This window comes from Grampus griseus (genome assembly GCF_964374135.1).
Source record: "Grampus griseus genome assembly, chromosome: 1".
In the NCBI taxonomy this organism is placed as follows: domain Eukaryota; kingdom Metazoa; phylum Chordata; class Mammalia; order Artiodactyla; family Delphinidae; genus Grampus; species Grampus griseus.
Window position 1 is genome coordinate 171,212,091 of NC_139017.1, and position 19,796 is coordinate 171,231,886.

The window sequence follows — 19,796 nt, forward strand, 5'->3', positions numbered from 1 at the left end:
CCCTGGTGGTCGAGTGGCTAAGAGTCCGCACTCACAATACAGGGGGCCCGGGTTCAATCCCTGGTCAGGGAACTAGATCCCATGTGCCGCAAGTAAGACCCGGCGCAGCCAAATAAATATTAAAAAAACAAAACCAAAAAAAATCCCCACACACGCTGGGGGCCAGTCTCCCTGGGCTCAGTCTCCTCACTTACAAAATGATAGCTCTTCTTCACAAAGATCTTAAGAAGATTAAATAAGATAACATTTGTAAAAACTTTCCTAACATAATACAAGGCACATACTTGGCCTTCAGTAGTTACTTTTCCCCAACCTGCCAACTAACAAATTAGGTGATTACAAACTGTGTGAGATAATTCCTTAATTGTAAAAGAATTCACCTCAGATTTTCTCCCACAGTGACACGTCCCAGTGCATTCAAAATAAGATTAAATTTCAAGAACATGTATGGTGTATAAAATGAAATTCACCTGTGATAGAGGCCAATTCCTTTACTCTTGTTCACTTTCCATTTTTGTCTTTCAAGCAGGTATGGCTTACTCAGTCTACATAGTACTGTCAGTGGCGGCTCAATGAAACATAACGAACCTAGAACTTAAACCTCTGAAGGCATGAGCTTTTGTCTTCTCGGCTCACAGCAGGTACTCATTTGTTGAAAAAAATGAACCTTAGAAAAATATGTCAAAGTTGCTACTGGGCAATGTTCTAACCCATTTTCAATAGCAAATGAAGCATCTAGACTTACCATTCAAACACTGGAAGCATCAATAACACATTATTATATGCATTTATACTGAGCTTTCTCATTTCAAAGAGAATAGTTTATGACATATCTATGATATCTGACTTGATTTGATTCAAGATGATCCTTCTACAGTTCCACAGGAATCAGATTCTTTGCCTCAATACTGGCCAGCCATCTTGCAAATAGATGTTACTAGGAATGAAATTAGGCTAATTTAACTCATTACCATCATAAATACAAACTCCAAGGAAGCATCACTTTCATTATGTAAAGGTGAACACACTACAAGCTTTCTTTTCTCCTTTGGCCACAGCACTGCTTGTAGGATCTTAGTTCCCTGACCAGGGGCTGAACCTGGGCCCCTGGCAATAAAAGTGCCGAGTCCTAACCACTGGACCACCAGGGAATTCCCTAACTTTCTAATATAAAGTGGTTAAGACACCTAGAATGGCCACTAGTTTGCTGCCTGCATTAAAAGTACGTTTAAAAATGGTTTCCAGATATTTTCTAAAATAAGCAAACTAAAACTATATCCAAAATATGAAAAAAAAAAGTTACAGAAGTCAAAAGATATACGTGTAAACATTAGTGCTGCACTGTTCAGTTTAATAGATGATGATTTTGTACATATTTTGCCGGGCTCTACCAAAAGAAATGAGCATTCCTGCCACCAAGGAACTCAACTTATGCAAGGGACAATACAACTGCACACTGGTACTATACACAAAAGGCTCTGGCAGGGCTCTGAGGAACTTTGAAATGTCAGGTTTTCAGAGAACTCTGTTCCCATGACTGCACAATATCCAAACCACCGTAAGTAAGTGGGAAATTCATCTAAAGCATAATGTGACCCTATAAATGTCTGGAGAATCACTTTGGTAAACTGGAAGGCTCAATGCATACCAGGTAGGAGCCCTGGGTTTACCCCCAGCCCAACCACTTACTAGCCTGTGACCTTATCAGCCAAGTCACCTGATCTTCAGTTCCCACCATAAGTAATATATGACAAGAGCCACAGCCCTATTTCCCTGACACTGTATTTAAGGGAATAAAAGAAATACTACTTTTAAACTGCAGGGCACTATGTAAATGGATCATCATTTGCATTCCTGACCTGAACTGTCATTAGGGGCAAAGCTCCCCCCCGCCACTTATTCATCAACTATTCAGTGGGATGCCTTCCTGCCACTCTATGGAAAGGGCAAAGATTCTCAAGTTCTACTGCAAGGAATGCATTCCAGAAGCACTGCCATCTGAAACCAAATGGGGCAAAACTGGGTCACAGTAAAGTCCCACACCCTCCTGCTTCCCACTTTAGGAGATAAACTCCATTCAACAGAGATAAATAACCACAGGTAAGAACCAAAGAACAAAGCCAGAGCCAGATCATCAGTAAAGTGAGTGAATTTAAGTGATAATATACAAAAATTAACACCCACACAACATTATCCAGCCCTCACAAGATACCATTCTTTGAAAAATATTTAATGTGCACACAGAGAATTTTAATGGAATTTTTATGTCTTAAGTGCCACTAGACCATCAACACACTTTTCACTCACTTATAGGTACGAATTCCTATAAGCACTTAAAGTATTAACAATGACTTCCGACTGCTGCGGTGGGGGATGAGGGCCACCAAGATGGAGAACCCTCCCCACAGACACCTACGTTCTCTTACATATGTTCATTCTCTCTCTCTCTCTCTCACACACACACACATACATACACACACACACACACACATACACACACACAGAGGGAGAGAGAGAGGGAGAGAGAGAGAAATTTAGAATGTGGATTCCAATCCACTAGTGAAAAACCATCGAAACCTTAGAAGTTCAACCTTTTGGAAATTTGGCTGTAGGGGACATTTTTCATTAAAAAACCTCTCAAGTATTCAATGACCATTACACTATACTCCATGAGGAAATGAAAAAGAAATACATATCTTCTATGATTTAAACAAAAATGAAGTGGCAAGAAGAGGTAGTAAAAAGGGAATGCATTCAACAGGTTTCTGGGAGCACGATCAGGATTTTGCCTCATCCTGGTCATAAAGCCCTTTTATACTTGAACTTGAGTGTCTAAAGGCATTTGTCAAACGGTCTTTTGTCTAACACACATCTGAAGGGGTGGAGACCTAGCAGTAACATTCCAGGAGACTTAATCAGAGGCATGTTTGGACAAACAGGTTCATCATAGGGATGATAGTTTCCATTTTCAAATGTGATCAGCTACTGAAGAACCTGGTGACACTGTTAGGGTGTTTTAATATATTTAGTCTAAAAAAGAATCAATCATCAGTTCTGGGGCAATTTTTAAGCTAACGGAGACAGCCTGATTCAGACTGTGAGACCTTAAACGATTGTGAAATGTTCCCACAAGCTGCAGAAAAAAATACTACAGTCCCATGACTGAAAACATTAACAAGGAGAAGTAAGGTATACTTTTCTTTTCTTTTTTTTCGGTCGTGCCTCATGGCTTGCGGGATCTTAGTTCCCTGACCAGAGATTGAACCCAGGCCCACGGCAGTGAAATCACCCAGTCCTAACCACTGGACCGCCAAGAAATTCCCAAGGTTTACTTTTTACACAGCTAAACTTACCAATTTCTATCAGCTTTGGCTTACTGATTCACAAATTTAAGAGATCTGAATTTAAAACAAAGCTCTTGACAGTCTTTTGAAAGTTTCTGTTTTTTTAAATTAATTCTATGAGCTCATGCGTGGTGACAACCTGGATGTTGTCACTACTAAATTCACAGGGCATTTAATAGTTTACAATGCGGGGCTTCCCTGGTGGCACAGTGGTTAAGAATCCGCCTGCCAAAGCAGGGGACACGGGTTTGAGCCCTGGTCCGGGAAGATCCCACATGCCATGGAGCAACTAAGCCTGTGTGCCACAACTACTGAGCCTGCACTCTAGAGCCCGCGAGCCACAACTACTGAGCCCATGTGCCACAACTACTGAAGCCCATGTGCCTAGAGCCTGTGCTCTGCAACGAGAAGCCACCACAATGAGACGCCTGTGCACCGCAACGAAGAGTAGCCCCTGCTCGCCCCAACTAGAGAAAGCCCGCACAGCAATGAAGACCCAACAAAGCCAAAAATAAATTAAAAAAAAAAGTTTACAATGCATTTCAACAAGTTATATTTAATTTAAAACTGTAAGGCAAAATGATTTGTACATAGTTATAATCTGGAAAACAGTAACTCTTTTAATGAGTATTCTCAGGGAGAAAATACCCCAACTCCCATGAGCTACATGAAAACTGGATCCATAAAAATCAGTTTTTATGTGTGTTTGTTTTTGTTTTGTTTCTTAAAAATATTTATTTATTCAGCTGCGTCAGGTCTTAGTTGCGGCATGCGGGATCTTTCATTGTGGCACGCAGGCTCCAGAGGATGCAGGCTCAGTAGTTGCGGCACGCAGGCTTAGCTGACCCACGGCATGTGGGATCTTAGTTCCCAGACCAGGGATCGAACCGGTGTCCCCTGCGTTGGAAGGCGGATTCTTACCCACTGGACCACCAGGGAAGTCCCTTTATGTGTTTTTTATGTGTTTCTTTCTGTATGTGGGGATAAAAGGGATAAGTTTGGGGGGAATGAGAGTAGCAATAAGGGGTAAAAAACAAAATTTAATCCCATCTAAATTTTACGTATTAGAAATTTTAAAATTCAAGCTATGGTGATAGGTTTAAAATACATACCTTCTTTCTGCTAACATTTCATAGAAGTCTCTGATATCTTGACCAGATTTTTCCATACAGTGATAAAATGCCAGCTGACTTTCCCGATTTGCAAAATCCACCTTTAAAAAAAAAGAATACTGCGTGTTTAATCCAAGTTTCAGATTTTAATGATGGAAAGTGTTACCAAATTTGAAAAATTCTTCCCAACATAGCCTTCTGGATAAATTTCAAGAAAAAGTAACTTATCTAAGTGAAACAGTCCTCATAACTAAAACTGTATTTTTTTAACCTGAAATCTCTCTCAAATTCTACACAAATCTTGATAAAGAATTACAATTTAAAGTTCTAGAACCCAATCCTGAGGAGTGGAAAAAGCAATATGGAAAACTGAAACATACCTATCATGATTCTAGGTTGTCAATTAAATAATCAGACCAACTAAATCCAGTAATCTACTGTGCATAATTTGCTGGAACCACAGTTAGAACATAAAATATGGAAGAACATTTGAACTTTACTCACAGCCAGGACTCAGAGTCACTTAAAGCATGATACCCACCATCTATCAATATCTTATTTCGAAAAGACTGATTTCAATCTAACTGTCATAGTTATTAAGTGCAAAAATTCCTTCAAACTATCATAAACAAATGTTTCTAAACAAAAACACCAGACAAATATCGTGCTTTCAGTGGTTACCCACTCTTTAGGAGAGGAGGAAAGAAGATGAAGAGAGGATCGTTCAAGAAGCTGGACTGATACCTGGAGCTCCTGGGTGTGCAGAAACCCACAGGTGACTGTGGGCCAGCCTGCACTAAAAGCACACAAGTGAGCATCAGGTACCTGGGGCGTAGAGAAGCACACATCCTTGAATGAGAGGATTTTTAGGGAAGGTTCTGTGGCTAATGGTTTAAAAGACACTGTGCCCTTAAGTAGCTAGCCAAATACAAAAAATGTAATATCGCCCTTAGAAACTGAGGCCATATATACTGCATGTCCTGTAAACCAACAAAATGCCAATTATTAAGAGACTGGGATCTGAACACGATTTTGTTTTGCTTCTGTTTGAAGTCATTCTGCACACCTTAATTTTATTCCCACCGATTTTCCTCCCCTTGGTCTCTTTTACAGCTGCTTGTGCATATTCAATTTCATTGTAGAGAACCAGGGCCATGCCTTTTAAGCGGTCAAACACCACCTGTAAAAAAAACGACGACAAAAAAAACAAGAGGCTCATCCACTAGACTTAGTGTCAGTCTCAACAAAATTCTAAATCACAATGACACTGCTAAGAAAAAATATATATACTTTTTAATTCTAGAAAAAATTTCAGGCTTTTCCGATGATGCATGTTATACTGAAAACACAACAAAATGTCATAGGGACCATTTAGAACCATGGATATTGTGGCTTGAGGTATATTATGCCTTTACTTTGTTTTTCTGTATTTACTTTATTTTACTTTATTTCTTTATTTTATGTTGACTGACTCATTTTGGCTCAAAAAAACAACACCCCTGAAAAAGGGGGAAAAAAGTAAAGAGTACTGAATCAACATAAATTTCATATTGTACATCCACTGTACTTCAGAAAAAAAAAGAAAAAAAAAAGAAAAAACTACACTATAGCAAAGGAAAAATAAGAAAAAAATAGTAAGTTGCAATGAATTTTGGTCATAAGCAGCACTGTCTTAAAGCTTTTAGATTTTTTATTTATACTAATAGTCTTTAAGATGTGCTTCTTCAAACAACAAAAGCTACATTTAAAGAAATGTCAAAGTTATGCAACATACCTACCACAGTGTAAATCTGCTTTCAAGAAGTTAAAATCTTTACCTTCGCATAACGGAATGGGGTCCAGAGACCCTGTTCCTGTTATGTTTGTGAATGTGTTACATAACAAACATTGGTAAGATGAGTATTCTGTTGTGTGTCCCTTTAAAGTCATCATGGTTTAAAAAAAATCAAGTCTAATTACATATTAGTGTGAATGTGAGTAATTATATAATTAGGCTGTCTAATCTTAATGTGAGATAAAGTTACAGAAATCCCTAAGAAATATTCTATTTAACAGTATTATGCAGATTAGTTCCAAAATTAATCATTTTGGCGGGTTCTAGAAGTTTCTCAAAATACTCATATCATAAGCTAATAGATGCAAATGCTCTTCTAAACCCAATTTTGGAAAAGAGAATTTTAATGTATGAGTTACTAAAGAAAAGAAAAAGTCAGTACTAGAAACTGGGACTGAAAGGACAGAATACCAAAAAAAGGGAGTCAGAAATAACTTTAAACCACACAACCAAACCTCCCACCTACCTTCACCACAGGCCCATATCGGCAGAAATGTCGTGTTAAATATTGATCCGATACGTTTGAAGAAAGCCCATCTAACCACACACAGTTTGTAGGCATGCTCTTTCCAAAACCCAGCTGAATACAAAAGGCAAAATTTCTATTAGTTAAGTCACCAATTATTCAACAACAAAATTCTGAGAAAACTTGTCTTCTGTAGGAATCTTATCAAACCAACACCTCAAGTGGGAACCATCAGGTTAAAATCAAACAGAAACTGACACAAAAATTATCCTGCCTGGCTAAGCGAGGATTAACTCAGATTACAGTATAACAGGATAAGGATGCGAAGAGGTTTATCACCTTTATGGTTATCTAACTGTACTACTACAATTTTAAATAATCAGACATATGAACAGAAAACTCCAAATCTTAAAAAAAAACGCAGCGACTATTAACAGTACAATAACTTATGTAAATTCCTTTACCTTGAGACGATTATTTCCAAGGTATTCCCCATCCATCTTCTTAATAGCCTTACAAACGCTGGCAATATCACAGTATTGCAAGAACGCATACTGAGGAACTCCATTTACTTTCTTAATATCAATATCCTGAAAAAGCCAATGGATGGATACCACTTAGTGATATGCCAATAAAAAAATAAATCAGAATAAACCAAGTCCATATGAGCTACATATTTCTCAAAATAGTCATATTCCCCCAAATCATTTTCCTAGTTACAATTATACATCTTAATGCAACTGTAAATTAACAGCCTAAAAAACTATTCAACACAGCATTTGTAGTCACAAACCATGAAATCCTTCTCATGTGAAGCTCTCTGCAGAAGAGCAACTGCAGTGCAACTCAAAACTCAAAATTTTAAATCCACAACACCTGTGTTAAGAGACATTTATGAGAAGAAAAAAAAAGCAGCCTATTTAATGAAAATCTAAGAAATAATTCTCTTCTGCAATATCTAAAATCCTTATTAGGGGTAAGCCATTTAAAATATAGTATCTGAGAAGAGTAAGAATGATAAAGAAATCAAGTTTTCAAAAAGTGATTTAAAATACGCAATCCTAAATTAGAAGACTCATTCTATCAGTATATCTAACTGAATCAAACCTGGTGATGATAAATGTGGTAATAATCTCTCATAACCAGAATGAATGGATTATATAAATACCTGAACTACTCCGTGAAGATGCATTAGAACACCATCCCTGGATTAAAGAAACACTCTATAAAGGAATACCCCCATCTCTTTGGAATGCTCAAAACCTGTAGTCACATCTGACACTCCGGTCCTGCCTATTAAAAGGAGGTAGTGAAAAAACCTGGCTTACACAGGAAAATGGTCCAGAGAAACCAGACACCTGGATGGCAAAACTTGTACTTAAACAATAATGAGCTGGGCCATATAGTGCAGATTATGTATTGTGATTATCTAAGCCTCCTTAAGGGTCACAAGCCAATAATCAAAACCTGAAACAGAGCAAAATGAGTAATGCATTTAAAGAGCTGTTTGATGGGTCTTTAAAAAAAAAAAAGCAATAATTTACACTCAAAATTTTTCTAAGTAATGGTAAACAGAAGCTGTTTTCATCATTATGTAGAATGTAATAACCCAGGATAGCTCTACTTAAAGAGAAATGTTTCAAAGGAATACTGGTGGGTAGATTCACTAAATAGGTGCTTCCGGCTATAGCATGATCCGTTATCGGTAAGTAGAAGACCATGTTCTCAAAGACTGTATGTCATTAAAACAGTGACAATCATGAGCAATTGCAAACATGGTAAGATAACAGTTTTCAAACAGAGTACTGACATGTCCACCTTATTGATAACCATAGCTCTTAAAACACAATAATCATCCCATTTTTAGCAACCCTGATGATGAAAATGTATCCATGTGCCCAAATACAACTTTTATACTCCTCCAAAATTTATAGTAACAGCTACATTCAATAAAAGTATGTTTGAAAGTTTTATCAATTCAAAGCCTCATGAATGCCAAACAGCAAATTAAATAACAGATCGTGGTATAAAGACAGAAGAAGCTGGAGCCCAGATAGGTAATTGAGCGTCTAGTCACTCATCCAGGTAGGCAGTAGAGCTGGAATTAAGAGTATACACTACCCTCTGGGCTTCCCTAGTGGCGCAGTGGCTAAGAATCTGCCTGCCAATGCAGGGGACACAGGTTCGAGCCCTGGTCCGCAAAGATCCCACATGCCGCGGAGCAACTAAGCCCGTGCGCCACAACTACTGAGCCTGCGCTCTAGAGTCCGCAAGCCACAACTACTGAAGCCTGCGTGCCTAGAGCCCATGCTCCACAACAAGAGAAGGCACCGCAATGAGAAGCCCGTGCACCGCAACGAAGAGCAGCCCCTGCTCGTCGCAACTAGAGAAAGCCCGCATGCAGCAACAAAGACCCAGTGCAGCCAAAAATAAAATAAATAAAATAAATGACTTTAAATTAAAAAAAGAGTATACACTACCCTCACAAAAATACGAAACTGAGAAAAGTCGAAATGATTGAAAAAGAAAGATGAATGTTTTGCTGGTGTATCGAAACATGCAGCTTCTCTTTTTCCTTCACTTCTACCAACCACTGCAATCTCTTGCCTCAAGCCCCTCAAGATGAGGTTTAGCTCAGCCACAAGCGCAAGTAATGTTTTATTCACAGGACTAGATTATGTCATTTAAAAAATTAAGAATCTTTTGTTTAGAGCATTAGTGTGTAAATACAGATGGATGAATGGACATCACATACACCCTTAAAAGATTAACAATAGCTGTTTCTATCCAAAACATTTTTTTACTCTCCAAAGTCCAAATATACTAGAGTACTTTCTTCACTGTTATTAATATAGAGAAAATCTAGGAAAACAGAAGTATTTCCCTGTTTTTTCAAACACAAAACAAAATAGTATATCCTAAGGGTACAAAGCTGCAACCAAACTATTTTCACTATAATATGACTCAAGTTTTAAGTCATGGGGAATAGAAAAATCTTTCTATCCCTAAATCTAACAATTTGAAAAATGATTCTAATTAGAATTTCAAAATAGAACTGAGTTTCCAGCATGCTATCCACATTCTAGTAATCCCCAAGGTACTTCTGATGTGCATTGTGATAAAAATAATCATACACTAATCTGCTGCTTCTTTCTTACAAACACGTTTTCTCTTCCAGATTTTCCTTTCAACCCACAGGACTAGAGATGGCATTAAAACAGCACCAGATGGACAAAGATAAGAAAAGTGGAAAGGAAAATATATATGTAAACAAAATACAGACAATTACATATTTTTACATACACACATAAAGCAGTCCCTGCTGGGTTTTGCCAGATCATCTTTTAGCAGCAGTTAAAAACACATAGGGCGGGAGATGCAAGAGGGAAGAGATATGGGGATATATGTATATGTATAACTGATTCACTTTGTTATAAAGCAGAAACTAACACACCATTGTAAAGCAATTATACTCCAATAAACAAATGTTTAAAAAAAATAAACCACATAGGGCAAATGGGAAAAATATTCATTACACCATCTAAGTATCGTTTTTCCAAATATAATCTCTGCTATGCTTTATGTTTTGTGACAAAGATCTAACACTGTTTTTATTGTAAAAACAAAACAAAACAAAACATACCACAATTTCTCCAAAGCGTTGGAAGATGTTGCGAAGATCATGATAAGTAGTGGTTTTTTCAAGGTTACCAATAAAGAGAGTTCTTGTTGCTTTGGGGTGAAATTCATCTATCCTTTCATCCAAAGGGCGAAATTCATTTTCACTTTCTGTTTCTGTAAGTGGGATGGGGACAGAGAGTGTTTTAATATATTCATATATCATGGGAAAATCTACTTTAAAAAATCAGATCTCTGAAATATTGGGATTAATTCTCATATAATCTGAAAAATTATACACACCATCAGAAACAGCTCCAAATCAAAAGAAGAATACAGAGGCTAGAGAAACTTGTCCAAAAAATTAAGAGAAAGTTAACACCCTGATCTTTAAAATAGAAAAGAAGACTGAATTTCAATCTAAGTTGATTTGTTTTAAAAAATAATCACTAATACAGAAATAGGTTTTAATCCCCAGCAAAAAATAGTAATTATTTGAGCCTAATCTTAGGTTCCAAAATTATGTGGCAGGCTCTGAATGTGCAGTATAAAACTATAATCTGAAATAAACATAAAATTCAGCTAAAAATAGTCCAGCTTCATTATTTAATTTACATTTCAACATTTTATAAAACAGTTAGCATTTTATGTTTGCCATACCCAACTGTCTAAACGCAGCAATTTTTAAATACAAGAATAATACTTGTATGAAAACTGACTGAAGTAACGCTTATGAAATATCTTCTTTTGGGGTTGCATGGTACCCAATGACAAACAGAAAGAGACTAAATGACTCTTAAGGTTTCGGCTTCTTATGATCAAAAGCCCTGGTTCAACGTCTAATTCAATCACAGGCTTTCTCTGAAGCTCCATTTATTAACTTCGTCTAGGGCAGGGACAGTCAACGTTTTCTGGATAGTAATTATAATACAGCCTGTATGTTCTCGCTCTCTTTTTTAATGTAAAACAAACCCATCCCAAAAAGTTAGTATTTGATCAACCTGACTAAATCCAAGTGTTTAGTGCCAGCCACTGAAACATTACTGATAATGTCAATGACAACACCGGTATTAAAAAGACTCAACTTCTGAGATGTTGGGTGAACTCAGCCAGAACACATCTCACTCCTGATTCCAGTTTGATAATGGCAGCTCAGCTTAATCTTACCTGTGTCATCAGAGAGTACATACTTTTTCAGTCAGGTGGACCCAGAAACTGTCCAGCACTCATACACCTATCTCTACATTTTCATCTTATTTCACAGGGGTATATCTCATTTTAAGCTCAACTAGGTCTTCTTAAAATTATGTAACTAACAGAGGGCACATACTTAGGAATATTTCATTTAAAAGGAGAAAAAGAAAAAAATAATTCAGGCACATCTTGAGGTTTGTACTTCAAAAGGCAGAATCAGGGGAGTTCCCTGGTGGCCTAGCGGTTAGGATTCTGGGCTTTCACTGCCATGGCCCATGTTCAATCCCTGGCTGGGGAACTGACATCCTGCAAGCCACGTGGCGTAGAATAAAAAAAAAAAAAAGCAGAATCAGAAGGATAAAGCATGATTTGCAACCATTAAAATCTGTAATGAATTCATTTCTACCAAATAGCTCACTTAAAATTTCAAAATCAGAAATTCAGTTGGGGGCAGGGAGGGAGTGTCTTTTCCACATGTAATCTATTCAACCTTCATGACCAGTTTTAAGTCTTACTGTCCTACACATCATTGAAAAGACTGTTTTATCCTGCAATTTCATGTTTAGGGGATTGTAATGCTGTGCATAGGAGTACAAAAGCACAATCTTAGAAGCCACCAGAGGTCTGTCTACAGAGTTAGGTTTCTTGGATTTGGATCTTTTTAATTCCAAGACGTCCTTGACCTAAGGAAGCAATCGGCTCCATACATTTCAATATAAAACATTTATGACAACCATCCAACAGCGTAATTCCAACCAAGTGTCCCTACTCAGCTTTCAAATATCCCATTTAAACTGGTGTTTCAATGCTGTCCCATCTGGAAAAAGTACCTTCAGCTCTCCGATGCTTGAACCAATCAAACTTCTCAACATCTTCAGTGGTAGGTGGTTAAAAAGCCCCAATTAACATCCTGGGTGCTAACTAATTAGGTAAAATGATTTTTTTTTTTACAATAAATATCTCAAGCTAAGCCCACTACTTGGAGATTAGAAAGTCACCTATTGATAATGCCCCTGAGTTAGATCCCCACTAGTTAATAATTATATATGGCTCTAAAAACTTACAGAGATGATATGACATTCTAAATATTATTCCTCAAAGTCAGTTCTGACCTGTTCCAATTGTGTTAAATAAGAACTCCTGAGTTGCTCTTAGCCCAGTACAAGTTAGGGCAGTACATCTCAAACTTTGCGGAGGAGGGAATGTGAAGGCATAACTTATAATTCCTTTGAAAAAATAGTATGTCTTTGAATTCCTGTGTTTTATCATAAAATTATGCACACTTTATAGCCTTCACTCTAACAACCCTGACTGTGCCTGTTTTAATATACAAATGACACATTCTTACCAGGGAAATTCTATTTTTTTCCTCTTAATTGTCACATAAAATGAATATTCCAAGAAAATGGGCTCTGTTTACCCTATAAATTCCACTCAAAGTTTTAGTCTTAAAGTTCAACTGTCCCACACACTTAATGTGAATGCATAATTTTAACATTTCTATTCACTCTTCTACAGATTTACTCACAAGTAAATCAGGGGTTTTTAAAACTTGAATATGCAAATTCTAAACCAGTAAGCTGCGGTATGATCAAAGAGTCTGTATTCTAAACAAGCACTGCAGGTGGTTCTGAAACAGGAAAAACACTGACCCAAGTCATGCCTGACAAGACTTCCTGCCTTAGAATAGATAGGTCTTACAGGTAGGTTCAAACAATAAAATGTCCCCTTGAAATTTTCAACGGGTTGCACTCAAAAGACTTAGTCCTGCCACTCTGCCACTATCTTTCAAGGTCATGGAAGCTAGAATAACAGATCCAATTTGTGCTGGGCATAATGGAAAGAAAACTGGTCTAACTAGTCCCTCAAATTGATATAGTCTGTTTTCTAATTCAGAATAATTCTGTTGTCATTCTCGGAACTATCACCTTATCTCAATCAACTCAATCCTTTTGGGAAAGCAGGATTCAACAATGGACTATACTTTGCCTTTCACGACTCTTAAAAGTTAGCATGCTCTCTAACAGAAACAGAAGAATCTTTAACCCTTCCTAGCCAAAACAACCTATTTTATTAAGTTGAATGACAAAATGTAACCACTCTTTAAAACAGAAGACACCAAAGGTATGTTTTAAAAAACAGAGCTTGGGGGCTTCCCTGGTGGTGCAGTGGTTGAGAATCTGCCTGCTAATGCAGAGGACATGGGTTCGAGCCCTGGTCTGGGAAGATCCCACATGCCGCGGAGTAACTAGGCCCGTGAGCCACAACTACTGAGCCTGTGCGTCTGGAGCCTGTGCTCCGCAACAAGAGAGGCCGCGATAGTGAGAGGCCCGCGCACCGCGATGAAGAGTGGCCCCCGCTTGCCGCAACTAGAGAAAGCCCTCAAACAGAAACGAAGACCCAACACAGCCCAAAATAAATAAATAAATTTAAATTGTTAAAAAAAAATAAAATAAAATAAACAGAGCTGGAATACTGTCCACATTCAGGATAACATGTGGCCCTTTCATATAATGGAATAAAAATTACACTAAAACTCAGCTTCCTTGTCTCTTACCTGGCCCTATCCATGCTGTTACTTCAATCTGCATGCCAAAGAAAAGTTTTCCTTTTGATGCAGTCAATGCTTTTTCTTGGTCCTCCTGCTGCCGGAAGAATACCAGGCCATACCTTTCTTCTGAAGTTCCATGTATCTGCACTGAAGTCACCTTTCCAAATTTCTTAAATTCATGGAAAAGGCCATCTTTGAGACTTGTATCTAAATCCCCAAACAAAAACAAGTTGCTTATTTTTCTAATTTAGTTACAACTCGAAGTGTAAGCTACTAAATCTTTAGTCTGATTTTTGACCTAATTAGCATTAAAACTTTACTTTTTCAAATAAAATAACTCTAAAAATGAATTTTAGAGACTACCGTACAATTCTGAAAATAAACCGGGGGTTAGAAGATATTACTAGTTATTTGTTAGGTAAGAATGATATCATGCTTACACAGGAAAATACCCTTATATTTTACAAATAAATACAAAAGTATAGATCTTTTAAGTCAAGTGTGAATGATGTAACATCAGGGATTTACTTTACGATAAAAAGGTAACAAAGAACAGGAAAGAAGGAAGATGGAGGCGGACAAAGCAAATGTGGCAAAATATTGATGATTTTTTAATCTGGGGTGTGGTATAAGGGGAGTTCATTTTTGCTACTCCTTCTACTGTGGGTATGTTTAAAATTTTCATGATAAAAACTATACAAACACACATATATATGCATATATAAAACTTTAAAGACTTAGAAAGAAAGCCATATTTCTAGTTTTCCAAGCATCATGTTGATGATAAAATTGTGTGGGAAATGGCATGTAACATGCTAAACAACGTTAAGGCCTTTTACAGATGAATTATACTATCTGGAGGTCTTGTGTTAATTTGCTTCATTATAAAAATTAAAATTGTAGGGCTTCCCTGGTGGCGCACGGGTTGAGAGTCCGCCTGCCGATGCAGGGGACACGGGTTTGTGCCCCCGTCCGGGAAGATCCCACATGCCGCGGAGCGGCTGGGCCCGTGAGCCACGGCCACTGAGCCTGCGCGTCTGGAGCCTGTGCTCCTCAACGGGAGAGGCCACAGCAGTAAGAGACCCGCGTACCGCAAAAAAATAAATAAATAAATAAAAAATAAAATTCTAGAGAAAGACAAGCCAATTATAACCCCTGTCCATTCCTAAATTACAAAGTAATCTAAATCAAAAGTTCACCAACATTTGTGTCTCAATATCTCTATTCATAAACCTGGTATGTAGGTTTTATAGGCTGTTTTAATAAATAATTTAAGTAATCATTAAAATGCACTTAGCTAAGAAATGCTTAGTTTGGTCTTTGTTGGTTTGACCATCTACTAACAGTTGTTTAGACCATCTACTAACAGTTGTTTAGACCATCTACTAACAGTTGTTCACATACTCAATATGCCTGACATAGAAATAAAAACATATTATGGCCAAATGTCAGTCAAAAACATTAGGAATAAAAGACAACGGTATAGCTTTTAACTATATAAAGTGATTATTCACGACTTTCCTCATTTATAATGTTAATGTTTTGAAGTGGATTTCCTATCATAATTTTTTTATATCCAAGTTATTTCACACAGGACTCCAGACCAATATAAATCTAACTGAAAATAGTATTTCTACAATTTCATCGTACCAAATTTTCTCTAATATCAAAATATTTAATCCAGAAAGCATTTTTATTCAAAAATGAACCATGCTTTGGGACTTCCCTGGTAGCGCAGTGGTTAAGAATCCTCCTGCCAATGCAGGGGACATGGGTTTGATCCCTGGTCCGGGAAGATCCTACATGCCATGGAGCAACTAAGCCCGTGCGCCAAAACTACTGAGCCTGCACTCTATAGCCTGCGAGCCACAACTACTGAAGCCCACATGCCTAGGGCCCGTGCTTCACAACAAGAGAAGCCACTGCAATGAGAAGCCCGCGCACCGCAATGAAGAGTAGGCCCCACTCACAGCAACTAGAGAAAGTCCATGCACAGCAATGAAGACGCAACGCAGCCAAAAAAAAATTTTTTTAAATACATTCATAATAAAAAATGAACCATGCTTTCTTTACATAACACGCACCATAAAGTCTTTATGTGTGTATATGTATATGCATATAATATGCGTAATAATGTGTATTTATATATGTGTATATAATTAAGTATAAGTAACATGCAATCTTTACATATATAACAATCTAGAAACTACATACAGTTATAATCACTTGCTTTTTATTACACGGCATTAAATATCAATGAACCACAAAAAGAAAAAGGGGGAGAGAGTCAAATTGAAAGACAAATAGAAAATATTACCAACACAGTCAGATAAGAAAGAGAGCTATTTAAACAAATTCTGTACAAAGTATAGAATTTAAGTTGCTCAATCTCTCGTGCCCCAACAGTAGCAGAGAGGAAAGTAGAGTAACAAAATTCTACCTGTGGAGCGTACTGGAAGATTCTGAACCTTGATCCCAAAACTTTTACGGGGCTCATCTTTTTCCAGGGATGAAAGCAACTGGGAAGTGGGTGCTGGGACTGCTGCAGATTGAACTGATCGGGCTGGAGAGTCATCACTTGAACTACTGCTGGAATCAGTGCTACAGAAGGGGGGAAAAAAAACTTACGTGAAAAAATCAAACAGGAAATGAGTCGCATATAAAACTTCTTCAAATTAACAAATGGCAATAATTAAAAGGTCTAAATTTCAGATCTGGGATTTCTAGACACCCTACCTTCTCCACATCTATTTCATTACTCTACCTTCAGAGATGGCAGAAGACAGCAAATACCAGCCTGGGAATGTGGAAGTAAAAGTAACAATCTTTTATCACCACATGCCACCGAAAGACCAATGTTTCGTTCTGTGCAAAATCTGAACAATTTTTTCCAAATGAAATATGACTAGTAAACACAAATGACTTAAGGGTAATATTAATAGAATAGTGGATATATGGGTTTTGGATTCAGAGATCTCGATTCAAATCTTGGCTCAGACATACAGCATGTATCCTTGGACAAGTCACTTAACCTCTTGCTAAGCCTCAGTTTCTACATCTGTAAAATGGAAATAATAACACAAGGTTAAGAGTTTAAAAAAATAACACACAGGCTAACAGAGTTTGGAATATGACGGCAATCCATAAATGAAGTGGCAATGCTCTGTTACTATTACTGTTACTACTATTACCACCACCGCCTCATGGGTAAGTTAATCTTTAGGAAAAAATAGACATCCAAAATAATTTCCCAGGTAATTTAAATTTTTGAAGGACTAATAAAGAAATATAAGTTACTTGAGTCTTGTTAGTTTAGGCTCTTTGTGAATAATGTGGGAAATGAGAGGCAATGAAATTTAATTTCTCTCTTCAGTTTAATACAAACCTCTAAGGGAGAGACCGTCACAGTTGAAAGACAAGGAGAAAATATTACCAACATGGTCAGAACAAGTTTATTATGCCCAAGAACCATGTGAGAAATATTAAATTATTTCAGTACTGCATGTACGAGACTGCTACGGTTTTAAGTTCTTTTATAGCATTATCAAATACATTAATAAAAAGCTATTTACAGGTTTCTGAAATTTTGCTTCATACTCTCCCCTCCTTGCTGAGGAAGACTTAATCCTAAAAGCAAATAACTCGGGGTGGGGGGCGGGGAGTGCAGGCAGTTAATCCACTTCAGGCACACTCCGTAGAGGACAGGTTCAACAGTTTTTGTCATTTGCGCCCAGACTACAGCTCTCACATCCAATACAAACTCTAAACCAGCCAGATGAATAAGCCTAACTCCAGGATCTGAGACAAATTTGCTATCACTTTTTAAAAAAAGAAATACCATAAGAAAATAGAATTTACATAGCATTTTTATTTAGCTCTCACATGATAAGGCAAAAGATAAAAACTTTATGAAGTTACCAGAGCTTTCTGCAGTTTGAAACATAAAGAAATAAACCTATGCCAGTAAGAGCCAAAAGTAGATACCTGAGTTACAAAATACAAACTACTATGATAAAAGCCTCAAGGTAGAACCACAAGTCATCATTGCCAAGCCTCCTAGAAATGACTCGGTTTCAATTTTCCCATCAATAAATTTTTTTCCGTATCATTAAGCAAAAGTAGTATTACTAGTACTAAGTGAATAGGACATCGTACTTTCTCAAATTAAGGGTTAACAAAATTAATTTATCTTCTGTTTTCAGCACAGAAAGAAAAAAATCTTCTACATGTATAACGTACTCCAAGCAACACAAGATTACTCATAAGGCCACCAGATGACTACAGTATAGAATATGTATGTGACTTATCAATTTAATTCCAAGGAATCATAAAATAACCATTAAGGAAAACACTTTAATTACAATACCACCAATAATATATACACCAAAATTCCTTAGCAGTAGTAGGTAAAGAAATAAACAAATATGGGCAAGAGCAGAATTTCTGGGTACTAAAATAGTGAGCCAACAAAGTTCTGTTTAAGTCCATATTATAAAAATGCAAAGGAATCAATGGGAGCAATGATTTTAAAGTATAAAATAGTGACAGAAATTAGTTTTGTTATAAATGTCATCACACTTTTGGTGAATTCCCTGCTACCACACCAATTTTGAAACAAGATGTAAAATTTAACCGGCAGAAATATCTGTCGACCAATTTGAAGTTATAACTAAAAAGAAGGAAAGGTTTTTAAATAAATTATGAAGTGATAAAACGATACAACTTTTGAGTTCACATTTTAATATGCTAACCCAAAACTGCAATGTATATTTCCAGTGTAGTCTATTAAATGTACTATGGATTTTAAGGTCCTGAATCAAAACAGGGGCACAAATTTAGACCCCCAAATACTTTTTTTTTTTTTTGGCAGTACGCGGGCCTCTCACTGTTGTGGCCTCTCCCGTTGCGGAGCACAGGCTCCGGACGCGCAGGCTCAGCGGCCATGGCTCACGGGCCCAGCCGCTCCGCGGCATGTGGGATCTTCCCGGACCGGGGCACGAACCCGTGTCCCCTGCATCGGCAGGCAGACTCTCAACCACGGTGCCACCAGGGAAGCCCCCGCAAATACTTTTTAGTCCTATAAACTGAAAGAAAATCCAAGTGCCCAGAATATGTGTGTCAATTTTAACTTTAAAAAATCCTTATTTTCAGAATCTTGTTAAAACAGAAGAATCACAAGAATTCACCAAAATTTATGATATACAGTATTTTAGTTGTTTCTTAAAAGCCAGAAGTAGTTAATAAGAAGCTTTTCAATCTAAATTGTCTAAAGTAGTGGCAATGACGGTGCATCAACTAATAGTTTTAAGAAAGTGAACTTCAAATTTACCTGGCCACAAGAGGCACATGAAAATATCTCCAACATTGCTAATTATCAGAGAAATGCAAATCAAAACTTCAATGAGGTATCACCTCACACTGATCAGAAAGGCCAGCATCAAAAAGTCAACAAATAATAAATGCTGAAGAGGGTGTAGAGAAAAAGGAACCCTTCTACACTGTTGGTGGGAATGTAGATTGGTACAGCCACTATGGAGAACAGTGTGGAGGTTCCTTAAAAAACTAAAAAGAGAGCTACCTTATGATTCTATAATCCCACTCCTGGGCATATATCTGGAGAAAACCATAACTTGAAAAAATACACGCACCCCAATATTCATTGAAGCACTATTTACAA

At 37.3% G+C, this 19,796-nt stretch overlaps 1 protein-coding gene across 2 annotated transcripts in view; it reads right to left on the reverse strand.

Moving 5' to 3' along the window:
* Nucleotides 1–19,796, reverse strand: part of SPEN (spen family transcriptional repressor) — a 93,130-nt gene that overhangs the window by 11,201 nt on the left and 62,133 nt on the right. For both annotated transcript variants that reach the window (XM_082653571.1, XM_082653570.1), the window contains exons 4-10: nt 16,560–16,720; nt 14,126–14,326; nt 10,400–10,551; nt 7,221–7,346; nt 6,757–6,870; nt 5,523–5,636; nt 4,457–4,557 (exon numbers count right to left, since the gene is read on the reverse strand). In XM_082653571.1, the coding sequence (XP_082509697.1) occupies nt 4,457–4,557; nt 5,523–5,636; nt 6,757–6,870; nt 7,221–7,346; nt 10,400–10,551; nt 14,126–14,326; nt 16,560–16,720 (969 nt within the window). The remainder of the gene's footprint in view (nt 1–4,456; nt 4,558–5,522; nt 5,637–6,756; nt 6,871–7,220; nt 7,347–10,399; nt 10,552–14,125; nt 14,327–16,559; nt 16,721–19,796) is intronic.